The 17,635-nt window shown below is 40.7% G+C and overlaps 1 protein-coding gene across 3 annotated transcripts in view; it reads right to left on the minus strand.

The window, feature by feature from the left end:
* Positions 1-5,580: 5,580 nt before the first annotated feature.
* Positions 5,581-17,635, minus strand: part of SNAP25 (synaptosome associated protein 25) — a 65,272-nt gene continuing 53,217 nt past the window's right edge. For 2 of the 3 annotated variants that reach the window (XM_075749782.1, XM_075749783.1), the window contains exons 5-8: positions 16,916-17,033; positions 12,811-12,936; positions 10,548-10,692; positions 5,581-6,894 (exon numbers count right to left, since the gene is read on the minus strand). In XM_075749782.1, the coding sequence (XP_075605897.1) occupies positions 6,826-6,894; positions 10,548-10,692; positions 12,811-12,936; positions 16,916-17,033 (458 nt within the window). In that variant the 3' untranslated portion in view covers positions 5,581-6,825. Of the gene's footprint in view, positions 6,895-10,547; positions 10,693-12,810; positions 12,937-16,915; positions 17,034-17,170; positions 17,289-17,635 lie in introns of all 3 variants that reach the window. The other variant, XM_075749785.1, reaches the window with a different exon arrangement.

Raw genomic sequence — 17,635 nt, forward strand, 5'->3', positions numbered from 1 at the left:
TTTGCTCACTCAAGTAGCCGTCCGTGTTTACAGTGGTCTCTACCATCACGTCCTTACCCTCTGTTTGCTTTCTGTGTCTTTAAATGAGGTCACCGTGGAGCAGAATGCTATCTCAGGGCTGTGGCTTGAGTCCCCACTGTGTCCCCACATCCACCGCAGCAGCTCCACTTTGCAGCGTGTGTTTTTAGTGTGTCCACTTGCCGCTTTGATTTCTTGTCCTCTGCACCCTCCTCTGGCCCCAGCCCTTTCCTCTTCTCCTGCTGTCTGACTTACCAGTGCTTCTGGTGTGTGTTTAGGAGTTTCAAACCTAATTATACTTTAGTCTGAGGGCAAATAGGCTTTCTGTCTTTCACCTCGAGGCCCAGCAAGAGGCAGTGAATGTGGGTTGACTTCTGAGGGTTAGGCTGTAAGGATTGCCTGAAAGAAGCAGTTCATTAAATTTTATGTTTCTGGTTAGTTTCCCTGCGTATTCTAATTTAATCCAAGAAAGAGTAATGTGCAGTGGACACTGTAAATATGTTTTAAGGTAAGGGCTTAAGGCTGAACGTCGGAATTATAGGTGCTGTTTCTTCAAAATTAACTTTTCAGCATGTGTTTTCATGGAGTTTAAAAACTGACTCTAGAGCCACCTAGGCTTTTAGGGGTCCTGCAGAGCATCAGAAGTAGTTAAAGTACTGTCATCAGCTGGTTTTATTGTTGTTCATAAGGTCTAGGAGTACTGTATGGTAAAGTCAAAATAGGTAGGGTTTCCTAAAGACATTTCGCTCATGTTTGCAAACTCTTGGGTTTGATACCCAAGAATGCCCTTAGTGCAGTGAGATTTATGCATATTCATGCTTTTGAGGTATAATCAACCCCCCATGAATGTGGAAAAGAACCATTTTGTTCCTTTTAATAAACTTTTGATCCAAAGTTAGATGGAAAACCTACTGTGCTGCAAGTGGAACCTACAGCTTGCCTGTATTTAAGTTAACACTTAGCAAATTAACTTAGGACTGCCTATAGCGAAGTTTACCCAAGCATTTCTGATATAGTATTTGATTTTAACGTCCTTATGCCAACTTGAGCTGTTCTGGATTTTGGATTAAATAACCCAGCACTAGATAGTTATCCTAGGTGGGGTGAGGGAAATGTACATCCTCTACCTGCTTTTTAAAAGCACAGGCTTTAAAAGCTTCAGTTAAAAAAAAAAAAAAAAATCTTGGTAGTATTAATGAATGAAATTTGGGGAAGAAGGGAAGGAGAGTTGTTTTGTCTGTGTTATAAAAGATTCTCCAGCTGTCTGGTGAAGCACTACTATCCGCTAGGGCTGGGGACCAGAGACATTAAATTTAGCAGGCTGGAGGGCCTCTCAGTTAGTGCTTTCCTGTGAAATACCGGTCTCGTGCTTGCCTGTCTGTCCTCAGCTGTCCAAACATCTTTGGTTGCATCAACCTACGGAGGCTTTTTAGATCCTTTTGGATAGAAATTCCCCTGGCAGCACATGTGCTGCCTTCTGGGACTGTCAGGGCTGAGCAAGACTTTCTTGCAGGTGTCCCTCTGGGTGACACTGGCATGGTGCTTAGCTGTGGACTGGAAAGCAGGATGCTGTTTGTTTCTTCAGTGCTTCTCCTTCTAAAATAATGGAGGGGAGAGCCTGACTTGAAAGCCTGGGGGTGAAAAATATGCAGGTGGAGGGCTGGGAAGAAAGTGAAATGAGGGACAGGACTGATGGCAGGCTAGTTCGACACAAAAAAATGGGAATGGAACAGGCCGTTGGGTAGGTGCTGGGGGATGTAGGAGGGAGTGAGGAGAGCTGAGAGAAGGGGACAGAGGTGCAGGGTGCACTAGAGTAGGAGCAGTGTGGAGGGAGCTGTGGTCTGGTAGGTGGGGAGAAAAGACAGGTCAAGGCTGGGACTCTCCCATGAAAGACACACACCCTCCCCCCGGCACTGCTTTTAACCAAGGCAGTAGCTGATCCCTGATACCCTAGTTGTGACTCTTCCCTTTCAGCAAGCAGCTGTGAAGCCTACCAGGCAAATGAGCATCCCCTCCATCGGCTGACCACTGCTTGACTAAATGGTTTATCCTGTTACGTGCAGTTTTTGCATGGGCAGCAGTGATCTCAGAATAGATCCTGCGTGTGTGGGAATCAACATGGTCCCACATAATGATTTATTTTGATTTCCCTCACTGCCATCTTGTGTGGAGTTTTTTTTTGGTTTTGTTTTTAGTTTGGGGGTTTTTTACATTACAAAATAATATTTGAAACTAACCACATTAAAACTGCTTCGTACTTGACGACACAAACATAATCTCTGAGTACTGTTACAGAGAGGCTCTAACGGTATTTGGCAAAATAGATCAGCTAGAACCTGCCCCCCTCATCCCCATCGAACCAGCCCAACACCCTAACTTCTCAGCAGGGTTTATCTCCCATGTCTGTATTTCGTGTAGCTATTTGCAGGTTTAAAAATACTCTATTTATGTTCTACTAAATTCCAAACAAACTGTCCTCATCTCTCTCTAGAAAGGCAACAAAATGGCTCAGAAGACAGCAGTCACATCCTGCGCACCTACGCCCACAGGCGCACACAGCAGCAGTGCATATACTTAAGCTGTCTCTAACACACATAATTTTCCTTATAAATAAGTACTCGTCTCTTCCCTTTTCAATGCCTTTAAAATAAAAGATTTATATGTGCATATGTACACACAGTAGAAGAAAGAGGGAGGGGGAAAAAAAGTGTGAGAGTTGATTTGTCTGCCTCTAGATCCCTCGAATAAGTCTTGAGCAGTCTCTCCAGATTCAGGTCCAAATCCAAAGCCTGTGGAGGTTATCAGTTACTAGTGTGGCATGCAGAGTATTTTGGAAATAATTCTCATCTATATTTCTGGAGGATTTAAGGTATATCTGTAATAGGTGTGTCATGTGGCACAGGCATCTCTCTAAGGAAGTGCTGCTTTACAGTTTGCCATGCAAACTCCAGCATATTTAGTTTTCTTCAGAAATGAAGGATGCATCATATTTAACTTATGTAAGCTAATAAAATTTACATTTCTTAAAAAAATATTAAAAATACTCAGCATGGTTTTTAGAGTTATCATTTTCTGTTATATACATTAATACCACCAAATCTTTAAGGAATATTCATCAAATATTTTTCACTCTGTACCTTTACATCAAGTCCATCTGCTTTTTATAAGATGTGCTCTATCAAACTGCACAGTGCGGTGTATGATCCATATTTTCTTTTCTTGCATTTGTGTCAATCTAGAAAGCTGTTACAGTCTCTTCTGAGTTTAGAGGCTGTGTGTTTACGCTAATGTTAGGAATCATCAACAACCTAAAAGTTTTAAGGTTTGTTTTAGATAAGCCACCTTGATTTTACTTACCTTTTCCAGTTTTCTATTAGCTTCTCACTGCTGAAATCAGCCCAGGTATTTAATGAAGGTGGGGGTTTTTGCATGAGATATTACACTGATGAATTTTGTTCTGTTGAGGAATAACATTCAAATATCCTTCTTTGGGATTATCTTGATATTTCGATTTCCAGTCTAGACAAGGAAAGGAGGAGCATGTATAATGTTAAAGTAGTCACTAATTGTGGATTTGTAGAGCTCAACAGAAGTTAGTCTTTTAGTTGGACTTCAGTTTTTAAGCAAAATTTTAAGTAATGCAGCTGGGTAGTTCATTCAGTTACAGCACTTGAGAATATGAAAAAACCTTTTTCCCTACGACCACCTCAAGCCAACACCAATGTGAGGATCTTGCTATGTTACAAACTGCTGGTGAAATCACATTGAAAGTCTAGAAATAAGTGATATTTCATGAAGCTTCATGTCTTTGGGTACCCTCATTTTTATTTTTTTATCTCAAACCTGGATTTCCACATGACATTGGTACAACAATGGAAGAAACTACTGATTGGAAAATGTAACGTAGTCTTTTCCTTCAGAAAAGTCTAGGTGGTTTTTGTTTCCACAGTCAGTATGACCATCGTATCTTGCGGGAGTTGTAATTCCAGCTCTCTGCTGTGTCCCTTTCCTTCTAGTGAGCCTTGAGAGGGTAACTGTGTGCTGTGCTTGTTCGGCCTCAGGGAAAGCCTGCAGCTTATCATGGGAAACAGGGCCAGCCAGAGAGAAAAGGCAGAAAAAAGAGAAATGCCACATTTGAGGCAATGTTCTGTTTAACTTTTTCTATCGAGTCAGCTGCTACATCGGGGATTTGGTGTGCGCAAAACTCAATGAAGAGAAGTGGATTGTTCTAATAACAAACTGCGTGAGATCAAGCCTTTCTTTGAATTATTTTGAGATTAATTAATCCTAAAAAAAGGCAATTTTCAAAAACATCGTATATTAAGTAAATAAGTTTAAGTCATTTTCAGCCAGCTCCTAAGAGACCCTGCATACAGTGGAGAAGGATACAAAGACAAATGCAATGAAACGTTTCAATTTTTCTGTCTTTTAAACTTTCCATTTGGCACAAAGTTCCAATAATTTGAGTTTTGATCTTTGTTCAAGACAAAAACTGATGTCAAAACGTAGTGGTTTCCTTCACAGCAATGGGTTTATAGTTTTGATCAGCTATAATGACTTTTGGATGTATGATCTTCAGATAGGGTGCATTCTTGTCAAACAGATGGCAATAATACCTCCATTAACGTCTTTGTTACTGTCTTACACATTTCTTGCCCTTCTCACATATTCTTGTATTTGTATGTTCCCATACTGACGCATTTTCCAGTATGATTATTGCCTTCCTTCAGTAGGCTTTGACATTGCAGAATGATAGTGCTGTCACAAATACTAGAATCCCTGAACGAACAAGATTGGAAATGGTCAGCAGATTAAAAATGTTCCCTTGAAATTTACTCTTTGGTTTGCAGTAGAGGGGAAAATGTTTGCATAAATGAATTTTTAATAGATACTAAAAATAAAAAGCTGCTAAAGAAAATATAGCTTGTCTACATTATCATGTGATTTTAATTATGCAAGCTTTTATATTCTTTGTGTATTTTGACTTAGGGCCATGTGAGACACGAGTGAACTGTCACTCATGCAGAGTTAATTATAATTTGTCCATATAGGGAAGAAAAACCCTGGGAAAATATGATAACACTTTTCATTGGCAGCAAACACTAGTTGTTGTTAGTCATTTGATAAAATTATTCTTAGCAGACTGTACAAACTCTGTAGTTCAAAGTGTTCCCTGAAAAGAGGTGTATTAGCACGTGGCTAGATATGCTACAGGAATAGATTTTATTGGCTAAGGATCTATATTCTTCTGTACCATAACATTTATTTCATTTTTTTCTTTCCCTTGAACAAAAGAATATATTTTAATGCAGTGTTTGACAATCCAAGCCACGTTATTTAAAATAATATTCACTTGGAATGTGCTGAGTGTAAAATGCTATTTTTAGAGTAGTTACTTTTACACAGTATTGCAGACAGAAATCTTTAGTTTCCCACATGTAGTACAGAACCAGTTTGTAAAGAGTCTTTAGACGACTTTGCACTCTTTCTTTACCCAGGTAGGTGGCAAATAACTAGTTGTCACTGACACGAAGGGCAACAAATGGATAAAGCAAGCATGGATTCTGAGATCTATAATTTTTAATAATTTTTAAACTAGCTACAAAATGTCAATCACTTCACAAACTGACAGGAGACATAAGGAATTTCATATTACATGCTGTAAATGATATTTATCTCACAGTTTATCTAGAGTTCATTCATTTAGGTTTTTTTGTTGTTTTTTTAATTAAGTCAGCTACTAAACATCTCAGCGATTTGGTGTGCATAGCTCTAGGTAAGCAACAGAGAACTGTACTGATAACAAACCACATGGGGATAGCGACTAGTAAGAGAGAGCCTTATAAAAATTACATTTCTTTGCACCATTTCATATGGTAGTCGTTTCCTCCAAAAGATAGTCTTCAAAAGCAGCAAACCCAATATATTACACTTATTTCTTTTTGTCTTTGACATATTTTCAGCCAAGGTTTTATTTTGCTGGCAATGGCTAAATGGTGAGTGCCAAATCCCTCTTTTTTTTTAATAATTAAAAAAAATGATCATGATTAATAACTATATATATATCTCAACAAGAAAAAAGTGGCACGACTGCAAACTTGCTGGTATAACATAGTCCCAAAAGAGTCCGAATACTGAGCATGCTTTTGTTGTCATTGGTGGTGTGCTACTGCCATGGGAGAAGTCTTGTTTAAGTAGGAGTCTAAAAGTCTATTTATTCCTCATGCATAAATGCATAAATCACATCACTTTTTAGTGCAATGCTTGTTATAGTAATATAATTCCACGTTGTCTAATCATGAAATCATAACAACAGGTAATGGCAATGAAGAACTGAAGACAGCAGGTTTAAGTGCTTAAACATCATGATACCCAAAGACAGGAGCATGGCAGTAGCTCTGTGGAATGTCACAGTTTTACAAGAACAATACTGTATATTTAAAGGTTAACAGCACGTTTAGCATTCCAAAAGTGTTGTCATTCAGCAAACATCATTTAAAAAAAAAGTTGAGAGGGGGAAAAAAGGAAAGGAATCCAAAACAGAAACAAGGAAAGGAAGAATCCCAAAAAATATCATAGTGAGCTATAGCCATCAAATCAGCACTATGTACAACCTTTGGAAAGAAAGATATCTAGAAAAAAATAATTACAAGTATCATTTTTGGAAAGCTGACAAACTACACAGGACAACATTTACAATGGGGCTGATATGTGCATGTGTGCAAACCTAGTAGGTAAATACCATGATAAAAGCAGGAAGGTACTGCCCTGTTGGGCAGCGTTAAAAGGAAATGCACTTTGCTGCATTTAACCGCTGCCCAGCATCTTTGTTGCACGCTGGTTGGCTTCATCAATCCTGGTTTTGTTGGAATCAGCCTGGGGAAACACAAAGGAAAGAAACGGATGAATATAGGGCAGGAAGAGAACATCTACAATGCTTTGTGGACACTTCTCTAGTTTGGGCTAGGTCAGGAAAAAAAAAAAGAAGCTTGAAAATACTGGAGAGCTGTTGTTATAGTGGTATCAGGGACCCAAAAGGAAATTCCAGATTTGTTGCTTTTGTGACACTTTAGGTAGCCTTTGAGTAGAACTCTTGTGTTTGTATTCAGCTTCGCTGAACTCTTGTGAATGCTGGGCCAGTTCTGTAGCTGGTGCTATTGATAGGGCTACCGCTATTGATAGTAATGGATGACCGGATGAGAAGTGGTGGTGCACATGTGGATCTCACAGGTGAAAAGCTTCAGTGCTCTTCAGTGGACCTGGACTCTGTCCTAATTTAGATCATCAAGCAGAGGGACTAGATAGAAAATGTTTTCATTTTTGAAATCAGACCTGTGGGAAAGGTGAGAAATGTGTTACTGCTTTAAAAGCATGAACTCAAACAGCAAACTTTTGTGTGGTTTGATGGCTGTGTTTTGTTAGCTTTGATTGTTCCCACATCTCTGGGGTGTATCTGAATTGTACAGATTTATTTTAAATCTCCAATTTGCAAAGACAGAATGGTGAAGCAACTTTCCCACATACATTTAAAAATCCTTTAAAAATTGTTATATTGCTGTGCAATAAATCATTCTTAAATATTTTGGGCTTTTCTCTGTAATTGTTTTGGCAAATGCTATGTAGATGTGTATTTTTAGTATGGTAGCACGTGCCAGATCCTCAACAAGCGTAAATGAGCATAACTACACATTATGAGCCCCGCTTCTTTATTTTAGCCATGAGTTTGACCTTGTCTACCACAGTATAGTTTTGTGTGCTTTTGCCAAAAGACTACCTAAAAATAAGTTAATGGTTTTGGAAGCGGTTAAGTTTGTCATGAAATACATAAATATCGATTGAATATTGATGATATGTAATGTTCCTAAATAGGAATACTAAAATCTAATTCTGGTGGATAGTGTTGCATCCAAGTCAGTGGGAGTCTTTGCCCAGACCTTCCCACCTTGGTCACCACATAATGCTTTGAGCCCTTTCTAGTTTCCTCCCAGCCTTCTATTTATGGATCATTTTAGGGTCAGAGTCTTCTGGTGATGATACCTGGGCCATTTGACCTGCTCATCACATCATCATTTTAATTTTTGTCCCTTTCTCTCTGATCTGAGGGAAGAATAAAGCCTTTTATTCATTGCTATCCTGATTGCTGCGGATAGATCAGATTACATCTCTGCATTATGAGATTGCTCTGGTTTGGGTGCCCAGATCCATTTGAACATAAATGCTTTAGGAACATTCGGGTTAGCTTTGTGATGCACCCCAGCTTTTCAAAGTGTGCCAGCCAAGGGTCTTTCTACTGATCGTAGATGATCTAAACCACAGTGCTCCAGCTGGTCAAGAAAAGAAAACACCACCAGCAATGCTGTATTGCCCACCACCAGCTAGGGACAATGGTCTATTGCCATATTTCATTGCAAAATGGATGTGTACACATTTGTGGTTTCGGTGTTATCCAGCTAACGGTCATTTCTGTCTGTTACAAAGGGTGGTCTTAATGTATTGTGTTTCTTTTTCTGGTATCTCATTACTGTGTGTCCTTACTCTGACAATTTTGGCAGATTTTCACTGAGACTGAAGTCTGTCTTGGTTTTGTGCCGCTTTCAAGACGACTCCTCTGTGTACGCTGCAAGTCCATCTTTCAGAAATGTGTCACTTTGTTCTTTAGCCAAGGGCTCTGCCTGACGGGGCCTGCCTGCGAGGCTGGATTTAATGAATTGCATTAGCTTGCAATGTTGTTTTTCTATTGCTGTATGAGATGCCTAACTCTGTAAGAAGACCTCATAGATGTGGAAGGCCAGTCCCTCATTTAGCCAACTGCTCTCAGAGATTTGGCTCACATGATTCATGTGCACAAAGGGTCTGTTCAATGTTTTCAAAATCCAGATATTTGCAAGGATGAACTGATAGGAGAACTGTGCCTTGTTAGGCTTGCCGCAGTTTGCGATAGTATCCTGCAGGCACGGGGACAGGACGCAGCTGATCTGTATCCACAGGGCATGTCTCCTGCCACTATGTTATGTCACGAGTAGGGTAGCTGGTAACATGTAATAGCGCATGTCCTTGTACTTGCACTGAGAAAATAACGTTATGTCCTAGACTTCTTATTTAAAGGTAGTTATGATGTAGGCTGTATAATCTTCCAGTCCCTTCTTGCAATGTAGATAGATGTGCTGCTTTCTAGTGCTTTTCTTATGAATAACAGCAGTAAATCCTACCCTGCCACGCTCCTATTTAATTTTTCTCAGAAATATGAAATGCTGCTGAATGGCGTCACAGTAATACTGTGCATTCTCAAACACAGGCAAACTAACAGATGCAGCTTTATTAAACAAAACTTTCAACCAACACAAAGTCATGTGCTCTACTGTCGAGATGAACTTCCCACCTTTAAGACAACATATACTTCACCCAGTTCTCTCTGTCATCAAACTCTGGTAAGGAAAGCTATCTGAGTTAATCCTCAGTGTGGTATTTTCTTTAATTTTTTCACTAGGCTCTGATGTAGTTAATTGACATGAAAAATAGGTGTAGGCATCCTGCTCGTGTGAGAAGCTTTGCACGTGTTAGAAGGCTCAAGAGTACAAGCTCTACCGCTTAAGGTCAGCATTAACTCTAAGTGGCACGTATAAGTCCTTGCGTTAGATCCTCAGGTTGTGTACATCTCAGCTAAAGTCGAGTGTTATATTGATTTTACACCAGATGAAGATCTAGCCTCTTATGCCACTTCAGCCTGGCTGTGCCTGTGCCTGGAGCTCTGCCAGTATGAATGCAGATGGCTTGCAGATCTTGGGATCTGAGGATGGCAGTGAGCTCCCAGCCGGGTTTGGAGGGTGCTTTCTATCTGCTTTGGAAATCTGCAGTGCAGGTCTGGCACTGGAACAGTGCTCTCTGTCTTTTTAGATGGTGCTTTTGCAACAGTAATGCTGACCCCCAGTTGTTTCATATTTTTATACATACACACCCCACCCCACCCCCCCCTCGAGAGAGCTGGTAGATCTCTGTCCTAATGTGGTTATAAGCAGGCAGCACGGCAAGACTGGCTGCACTGTACCATACAGCAAAGCCTTGCTTAATAAATCCCTATCCTCTTTTTGGGACTGGTCCTCCAAACAGGCAATCCAATTCTCAATTGCTCGTGCAATTTCCAAGGGAAGGAAAAATCTAGGAAAGCTTAAAATGTGCCAGGGCATTCAGACTCAAGCTCTGTGGTTCTGCAGAGCTCAAGGCGTTTCTCCTTACCCAGAGGTGTTGCAGAAGGACCCTTGATTTGTGCTAAGGGGTCCCCTCACCAGCTATTGTCTTGCAGGTCCAACAGTGTGGGTTCAACCTGACCTGCACCAAAGGTTACTGAAGATGTGCAGCAGCAAGCTCTGCTGTGGCCCAATGTTTTGGAGGGAGAAGAGGGGAGATCTAGCAGCTATTTCTGTCCCTTGTCCTTCTTCGAGCTGAAGAAAAACTGCAGCATGCACAGTCTGTGCTTGCAGAAGGGAAAACACAGCCTTGTTTGGGGTCCTCTTAGAAATGTCAGCTCTTACCTTCTCCATGATCCTGTCAATCTGGCGATTCTGTGTGTCGATCTCGTTGCCCATGTCCAGGGCCATGTGACGTAAGTTGCCAATAATGCCGCTGACCTGCTCGAGGTTCTCATCCATTTCATTTTCCCGGGCATCGTTTGTTACCCTGGGAGCGAAAAAACAATTCTTTGAAGCAGAGATGTTCCCCCTGAAACTCTGATTCACCCAAAACCTCCTCTGCATCCTCCTTCGCTTGTCACCTGAGGGGAATGATGCTGTGCTTGGCTTTGAAGAAAAGGGATTAATAAGTAGCTGGCCTGAAAAGCATTACATGCTTATTTTTTGGGTGTTGGGATTAATTGTCTGGGTTCATCACTGCTCCGTTTACACCGTTCGTGTCTGCTGCTCCTAGAAGTGTTGCTGTCTGCGCTTGTCCGTACCACATACTGCACCTCTCCGCTAGTGATGGTCCTTCTCAAAGAAGGAAAGGGTGCTCCGTTTGGACTTGGGTGTGGTTAGAGTAAGTGGGAAATACTGGAATTGAAGCTATACTAGCTTCCCACCTTGAACTATGCGTAGCTGATGGACACTGTCCAGTCCTCATACACTTGGGGCTTACTGAAATTTTGGGGAAGAGCTGCTTCAGCTGTGAAAATCCTGACCTAACATCCTATTTAATTAAATGTATTTCTGGTAAATGGCAGAAGCATCCTCTCAGATTTACTGGCTTTTGTAAAGATCCTTTGTCTCTCATTCTTAGCACCACCCTTTTCAGTTGCTTGGTTTTTAGAAGAAAAAACTTGCACTAGAGCCAAGGCCCAGTTCAACGCTCCAGTGACTGAAGAGGCATGTGGCGACTGATGCTGGGAAAAGCAAGGTCCATGGGCCCTGCTCAGAAAATCACTACTTTGAGCGTCGTGTGCAATTGGTGGTCATGTAGGTGCCGAAAGGGTGCTACAGACTATACGCAGAACGATTATGGTGTAGCATAACTTCCTTCACTGCTATTCTGTTATCATGCCCCAGCCTTCATTTTGGTGGGGCTGCCATCCAGAAATTAAAAAAAAAAAAAGTGAATGGCAGACCCAGCAAACTTAAATGGCAACTCCATCCCACACTCCAGATTGCGTGACAGCATTGTTTCTATCACGCTGATTTCCCTTTATCACAGCAGCCAAGAAAGTAAGTGGATAATAGTTTTTTGGAAAGATAATTACTTATTAATCCAGTGTCCTTAATCTTCAGAGATCAAAGCTCTGCCTACTGGTATGCCTTTATCCATTCAGCTGATAGCATTGTCATCTAAATACATGCTCTATAAGCACTGTAATCAGTATGTACTTATGGCTGGATCCCTATGTATTGCTGAAAGTTTGCAGTTTGGTTGCCATTAGTATAGCTCTAGGTTTCAAACTGGCTTTTGTTTGACTGCCACTAAAGCACCAATGTTTCTTCATGGTTGTGGCTTTACAGTAGCCAAGGAATGGGGCATCATTCCTCGTTCAGTGAGGTTTTCTGGATAGTCACGAGCAGAGAAGCGGTATACCTCTAGTTAAATGTGTGCTTCAAGTTCTGCGCTTGGCTCGGTGCTTTGGCAGGGAGCCTGAGGCTTTTTTCTTTTTGAAAAGAAAGGAAGGGCTGCTGGATGCTTTGGTACATCTTCTGGCAAGGATGGATAACAAGCACTACATATCTTGAGACATAATAATAAACAACTAGCATTTATCTGACATTTCATTTCTGAGGCATTTGACAACTGTCGTTAATGAGACCCATAATAAGACCCCCAGGAAAGGTGCATTGTTCGCACCAGGGAGCTGGAGTGCAAAGGACAGTGCTGACTGGCTGTGACAGTCTGCAATCTCACATTGCTGCTGTGAAGTAAATAAATAGATATTTTTTCTATTTTGTTATTGATCAAGTCTGGCCAGTCTCAGGGAGAAAGGTTTAGGGCCACGTTTTCAAGCATCTTCTGGTTCTCAGGACTAAGACCGTTACTTTCAAGATTTCTGGCAATGTAACCATCCTTTGAACTGGCTCAGGCAAGCTCCCACAGGGCTAGGGGAAATCAGTGGACACGATAAGCCTTTAGTACCTGTCTTAATCACCGTTAACTTAAACCTGAGCACTCTCCACTTGGTGAAAAACACTGGCTCCATCACATTATTACCCAGCACCACTGAAGGAATTAATGAGCGTTGCAGAACTCATGACCATATGGAAGGAATCTAAATATATCATTGACGAGGAGAATAGAGAGAAAACAGTGGATAAAAAGGCTCACCTGCGGATAAAGCCACCACTGATGGCCATCTGCTCCCGTTCATCTACGACACGTGCAGGCTGGCTGGCTACAACACCATCCTGATTATTGCCCCAGGCTTTTTTGTAAGCATCACTTGATTTAAGCCTATGCAAAAAAGATGATGAGTAACAAAGCATCAAGTGGACAAGGACAAACGCAAAACTCTTTACTTCTCCAAGCTAAAAGCTGAATCAAGCAAATGAGTTTTCAGATAGAGGGTCATTGATTGTATACCGATATATCATAACCCTGAATAAAAGGAGGGTTTGGGGTTTTGTTTCTTTACTGCCACAACATCTGTGATGGTCAGAGGTTTTGTTTCCAATAGGGTGAATTGCAATTGTCAAGTCTACAACACTGCACACAGGTTTTTGGATGTTGACTTAGTTTCCAGAAAGAAGGAGAAAAAAAAGTAAAAAAAGGAAAAAGAAAAAAGAAGAGAAGAAATACAGATAAGTAGAAAACATTGTTTCATTTCAGTGACACATACATTTTGACATCAAACACAGAGAACATACTGGCAGACAGACATAAAAACAGAACTGCCAAGTATAGTGTGTACATCACATCACAGCAACACACCCTCTTAGAGAAAAATGGATTTGGCTAGATTTTAACATTTTACTATGCAGAAAATTGGGCTTCTGTTGATATTTTTTAACATGTATGTGGCATAATAGGCATTTAAAGCCACTAACCTTTCCCAAGGTGATTTGGGGATGATTTTATCATAAAATTCATGGGGTTCATTAGATTTTTCAAATAATATATCGGTACTTGAAAATCGTAATCATACATCAACAGTTGATGTACAAACCTTTGTCCACAGAGACAAAAAGTAAAATAGGCAGAAGTGAAATGAGCGCAGGAGAAAAGAAAAGATACGAGCAATCTAGCATCAGAAAGGGAAATTTGTCTACATTTTTCTTCATGCACCAGCTACAGGCATGAATAAGAAGTGAAGCATTCTCACTCAGCACAGTTGCCCCAATAGTTCATCATACTCTTGATGCATCAGCAGTAACAGCCTTCACAATAAGCAAGACACAGGCAAAAATGGATCATCACTTCCTTCAGGAGCTTTAAACCACAGGACTTTAAAATGGCCTAGCAACTTGTTATATTTGATGTTTATGACAGTTACGTTAGCTTTCAGAGAGCCATTTTTGACTGAGCTGCCGTGGATAGAAAATTAAAATCCGGGCATGCCTTCAGTGGCAGATTAGCATGTGCAGCGTATTTAGGGTTGCCGTCATTGGGGTCATCAGACAAAGTTGAACCCTTTAATAGGACAGTGTGAGTGTTTGGGGTCTATAGGTATAAGTTCTTGGTTTCATTCTGGAAATGGATCAGTTTCCAACACAGCTGCTGGGAACTGCAAATCCCTGTGCTTTCCCTGTCTTCAGTCAGCTCCAATCAGTCATATATCAGCCCTGTGGCTTGGATTTTGGGGGAAAAACCGTACATGCTTCTTGGGGATTTGGGACAACAGACTCATCTCTGGTGTTATGTTCTCTCTGTGCCCCCTGAAGCAGCTCAGCATCTGTTGAGCGTGAAGATGTGTTGCATGCTCCAATATAGAATTATAATATAGATGAAAAGAGACTCTTTCCTACTCATATGCTTTGTCCCTTATTTTCTGTTAAAATTTCTGAAGACTTGGAAAGAAGATGGTTGACTTGTTTGTTCTTAGTTCTCTAAAACCATACATCAGTTTTGGGGTTTCTAGAAATGCCTGAAAGTAGTTCTCTTGCGGCACATACATTTACAGTATTTGCCTATTCTTTAGACCTGTACAGTTTTGAGAGTGAGACAGTCTCTGTGTTTGAGGTGAACGATTTTATACACCCAGAGCTTGATCGCTGTTTTCTTGTGGACTTCCCATTAAAGTCAACAGGTGGAGTCTGGGCCACAGTCAATTGAATGCAGTCTGGTCAAAGTTTCATGCCATGGGCATTTTGGGTCTCCTAAGTTCATAGGATCAAGCCTTACATTTTGGTAAGTCTCATGGAGTTGTATTTACTCTGTATATCAGAGTATAGTTATGCGTGACGTAGTTAATCTTTGTTAAATACATGCCATTAATCTACCACCAGCCAGAAGAGCATTAGAGCATCATGGTGATACCGATGCCCAGAACTGTATGGATTTCTCTCCCTCCTACACTCCGCTTCTCAGAATATCATCTTATTCGTACCAGTTGAGTCCTGGCATAGTGATTCAAGGAACAGTCTCTAAAAGCATTGTTCATCCATACTCTGTTTCTAAACACATTGACTGATTAGCAATGCTAGTTTATGAAATCTGGCTGCAGACTGCAAAGGTCAGAATATTGCCTTAAAGCAGGGAAGAGACACCTTTAAAAATTAACGTCCCCCACATCAAACGCATGCAGTATCTTTCTGTTCTTGCATCTATTGATTTCATGACACTGCAATCATTGTGAAGTGGTAAATGTTTTAAGGCCACATGTCAGGTGTTAACCCCATCCATGCCACAGGTCTGGCTGTCGGTTCTGAGCAGCCTTTCCTACAGTACAGAATATTAAAACAGCTCTAAAAAATGAAGATTCCTGCAAAATACATTGGAATTTTTTGTATTTCAAGGGTGAACTTTTGATGTAGGCATTATGCTAGGTTTCTCCAGGAGGAGCAAGCCGAGACAGTGTTCCTCTTTAAGTTGCAACAGCTTTTAGAATGTGGGACATGTAAAGTTTCTGCTGCATATTCTTGTACCTGCAGCTCTTCTGCACTGGGTCCTCTGGTGCAGGTCAGCCGGGCTAAAGCCTGTATCAGAGCCAATGCCAATTGCAGGCAGTCCCGCTGACAGAGGCTGTGTGTAGCTCTTTCCATCCCTCCTTGCCTCTCTCCTGTTCCGCACACCGAGGCAATAGTACACATATTCTGGGCAAAATGTTTACCCCACCTAAGTATTCATGGCTTGGTAAAACAGGAGCAAAATTAATTTTTTTAAAGCTGAGGCCGTATATCCCAAGGGCATTGTGTCCCGAGGGAATTAACTTCAAAATAAATGGCAATTGATAATGCAGAAATCGAGTCCTACAGTTCTGATTTCTGGAAAAAACCTCACTGAACTCCATGACAACTCGCTCTCATTTGGTCTTGATAATCGTGGTAGGATCAGGCCCTGGCTGTGGACAAAGTATCTGTGCCACGCAGAAAGGGAGTGTAATACTACAGATCCACTGCACTCTACTTTGTTTCCTACGCAATCTCTGGCCAACCATTTATGAATGTTTTCACTGTAACCTGTTTGCGTGCCTACTCACTGCGTGCTGGATTTACTATTCCTCAAGGACTTCTGGTCGGTCCACTTTGTCTCAGATTTCCTACACCCGCATAACCGCACATCACATTTTCATTTGGCATTTAAAACAAGCTTTGCATTACTTGGAGGACGGTTTCGTTCAAGTGTGATGGCATGCAAGCAAATTCGATGCATTTCAACATTTCTGCTTAGTGTACGTGCTACCCAAACAAGAGAAATTTGGCATGACATGTTCAGATTTTCTCAAATTTGTTGCCTATGGCAGGATGAAAACCATTTCAAGTAGGGTTCCAATTGTGAAATGTCATGACTCTTTCAAGATCTCATCAAGCACTATTTCTGTTGAACAATGAAAAAAGGTGTGATTTTCATCCATGATTTTGAGTAATGTTTGTTATGACCTCTTCTGCTTTTTTTTTTTCAGCTTTTTTGTTTTGTTTATTAAACTTGTTTGTGAAAATATGTTTCAAAATTTAGGGTCTGCAAGAATAAGGTAGCCCCAGTGTTTTTCTTTGCTGGCAAATTAAATCACTCAGTACACTTTGTGTAAAATGTTGAAACTTTTACCATTAAAAGGTGTCAACAGTGAAGCTTTCACTGCAGTATGCCTGATTTTAATGCATCTACAGTAATTCCCAGTCAGTTGTCTATGCTATGAGATGAATGCATTTGAACCAGAATCGTTCTTTCTGCATGCCACATGCTCATCCTGTCCATGTGCCTAGCAAGGATGAGCTTCACAAGGCCTTTAGGATCAGCCTTAAGTGCTCAAAGAGATGAGGCAGGCAGCACCTACTTGTTACATGGACAGACACAAAGACCACAGAATTTTCCTAGGTCCGTCAAATTCTTTTCTGCTTCTTTCATGTCCTTATTGATTTGGTCCATTCCCTCTTCGATGCGTTCCAGTTGTTCTGATTAAACACAAGTATTTTATCCCCACAGAATGAAGCAGATGGAAAAGGACAAAGAAAAAAAAGACAAAAACTTCAGACATTCACTGTGACAAAAAACTGGACACCACATAGCAGAGCCGGTACCCAGTACCTACTTGTTACAAGGACATATGAAAAGGCCACAGCATTTCCCTAAATCTTTTAAATTTTTCTCGGCCTCCTTCATGTCTTGGTTGATATGGTTCATGCCTTCTTCAACACGATCGAGTTGTTCTGGTCAGGACAAAGGGATGACAGTGTGGAATGAATTGTATTTTTGTTTGTTTGCTTTTGTCTTCAACAGAACATGAAAAATGACCATGTAGAACTGAATTAATAATGACATTACAATGCATTAATCTGAACTGATGCATTGTTGAAAGGTTGTATGCTGCACTGGATGCTGAAGATGGTTTTTACTAATACGGAAAGAGTAAAACAAAGGAGGAAGATGTTTGAAATATATTAATTTAAACAAGATGTAATGATGTAGAAAGGAAGGGTTATAAAGTTTAAGGTCCGGAAACATAATACAATACATTCACTTACTAAGACACCAATGACATCCAAGAGAAAGAAAG

Source organism: Balearica regulorum, chromosome 3, assembly GCF_011004875.1.
Source record: "Balearica regulorum gibbericeps isolate bBalReg1 chromosome 3, bBalReg1.pri, whole genome shotgun sequence".
NCBI lineage: Eukaryota > Metazoa > Chordata > Aves > Gruiformes > Gruidae > Balearica > Balearica regulorum.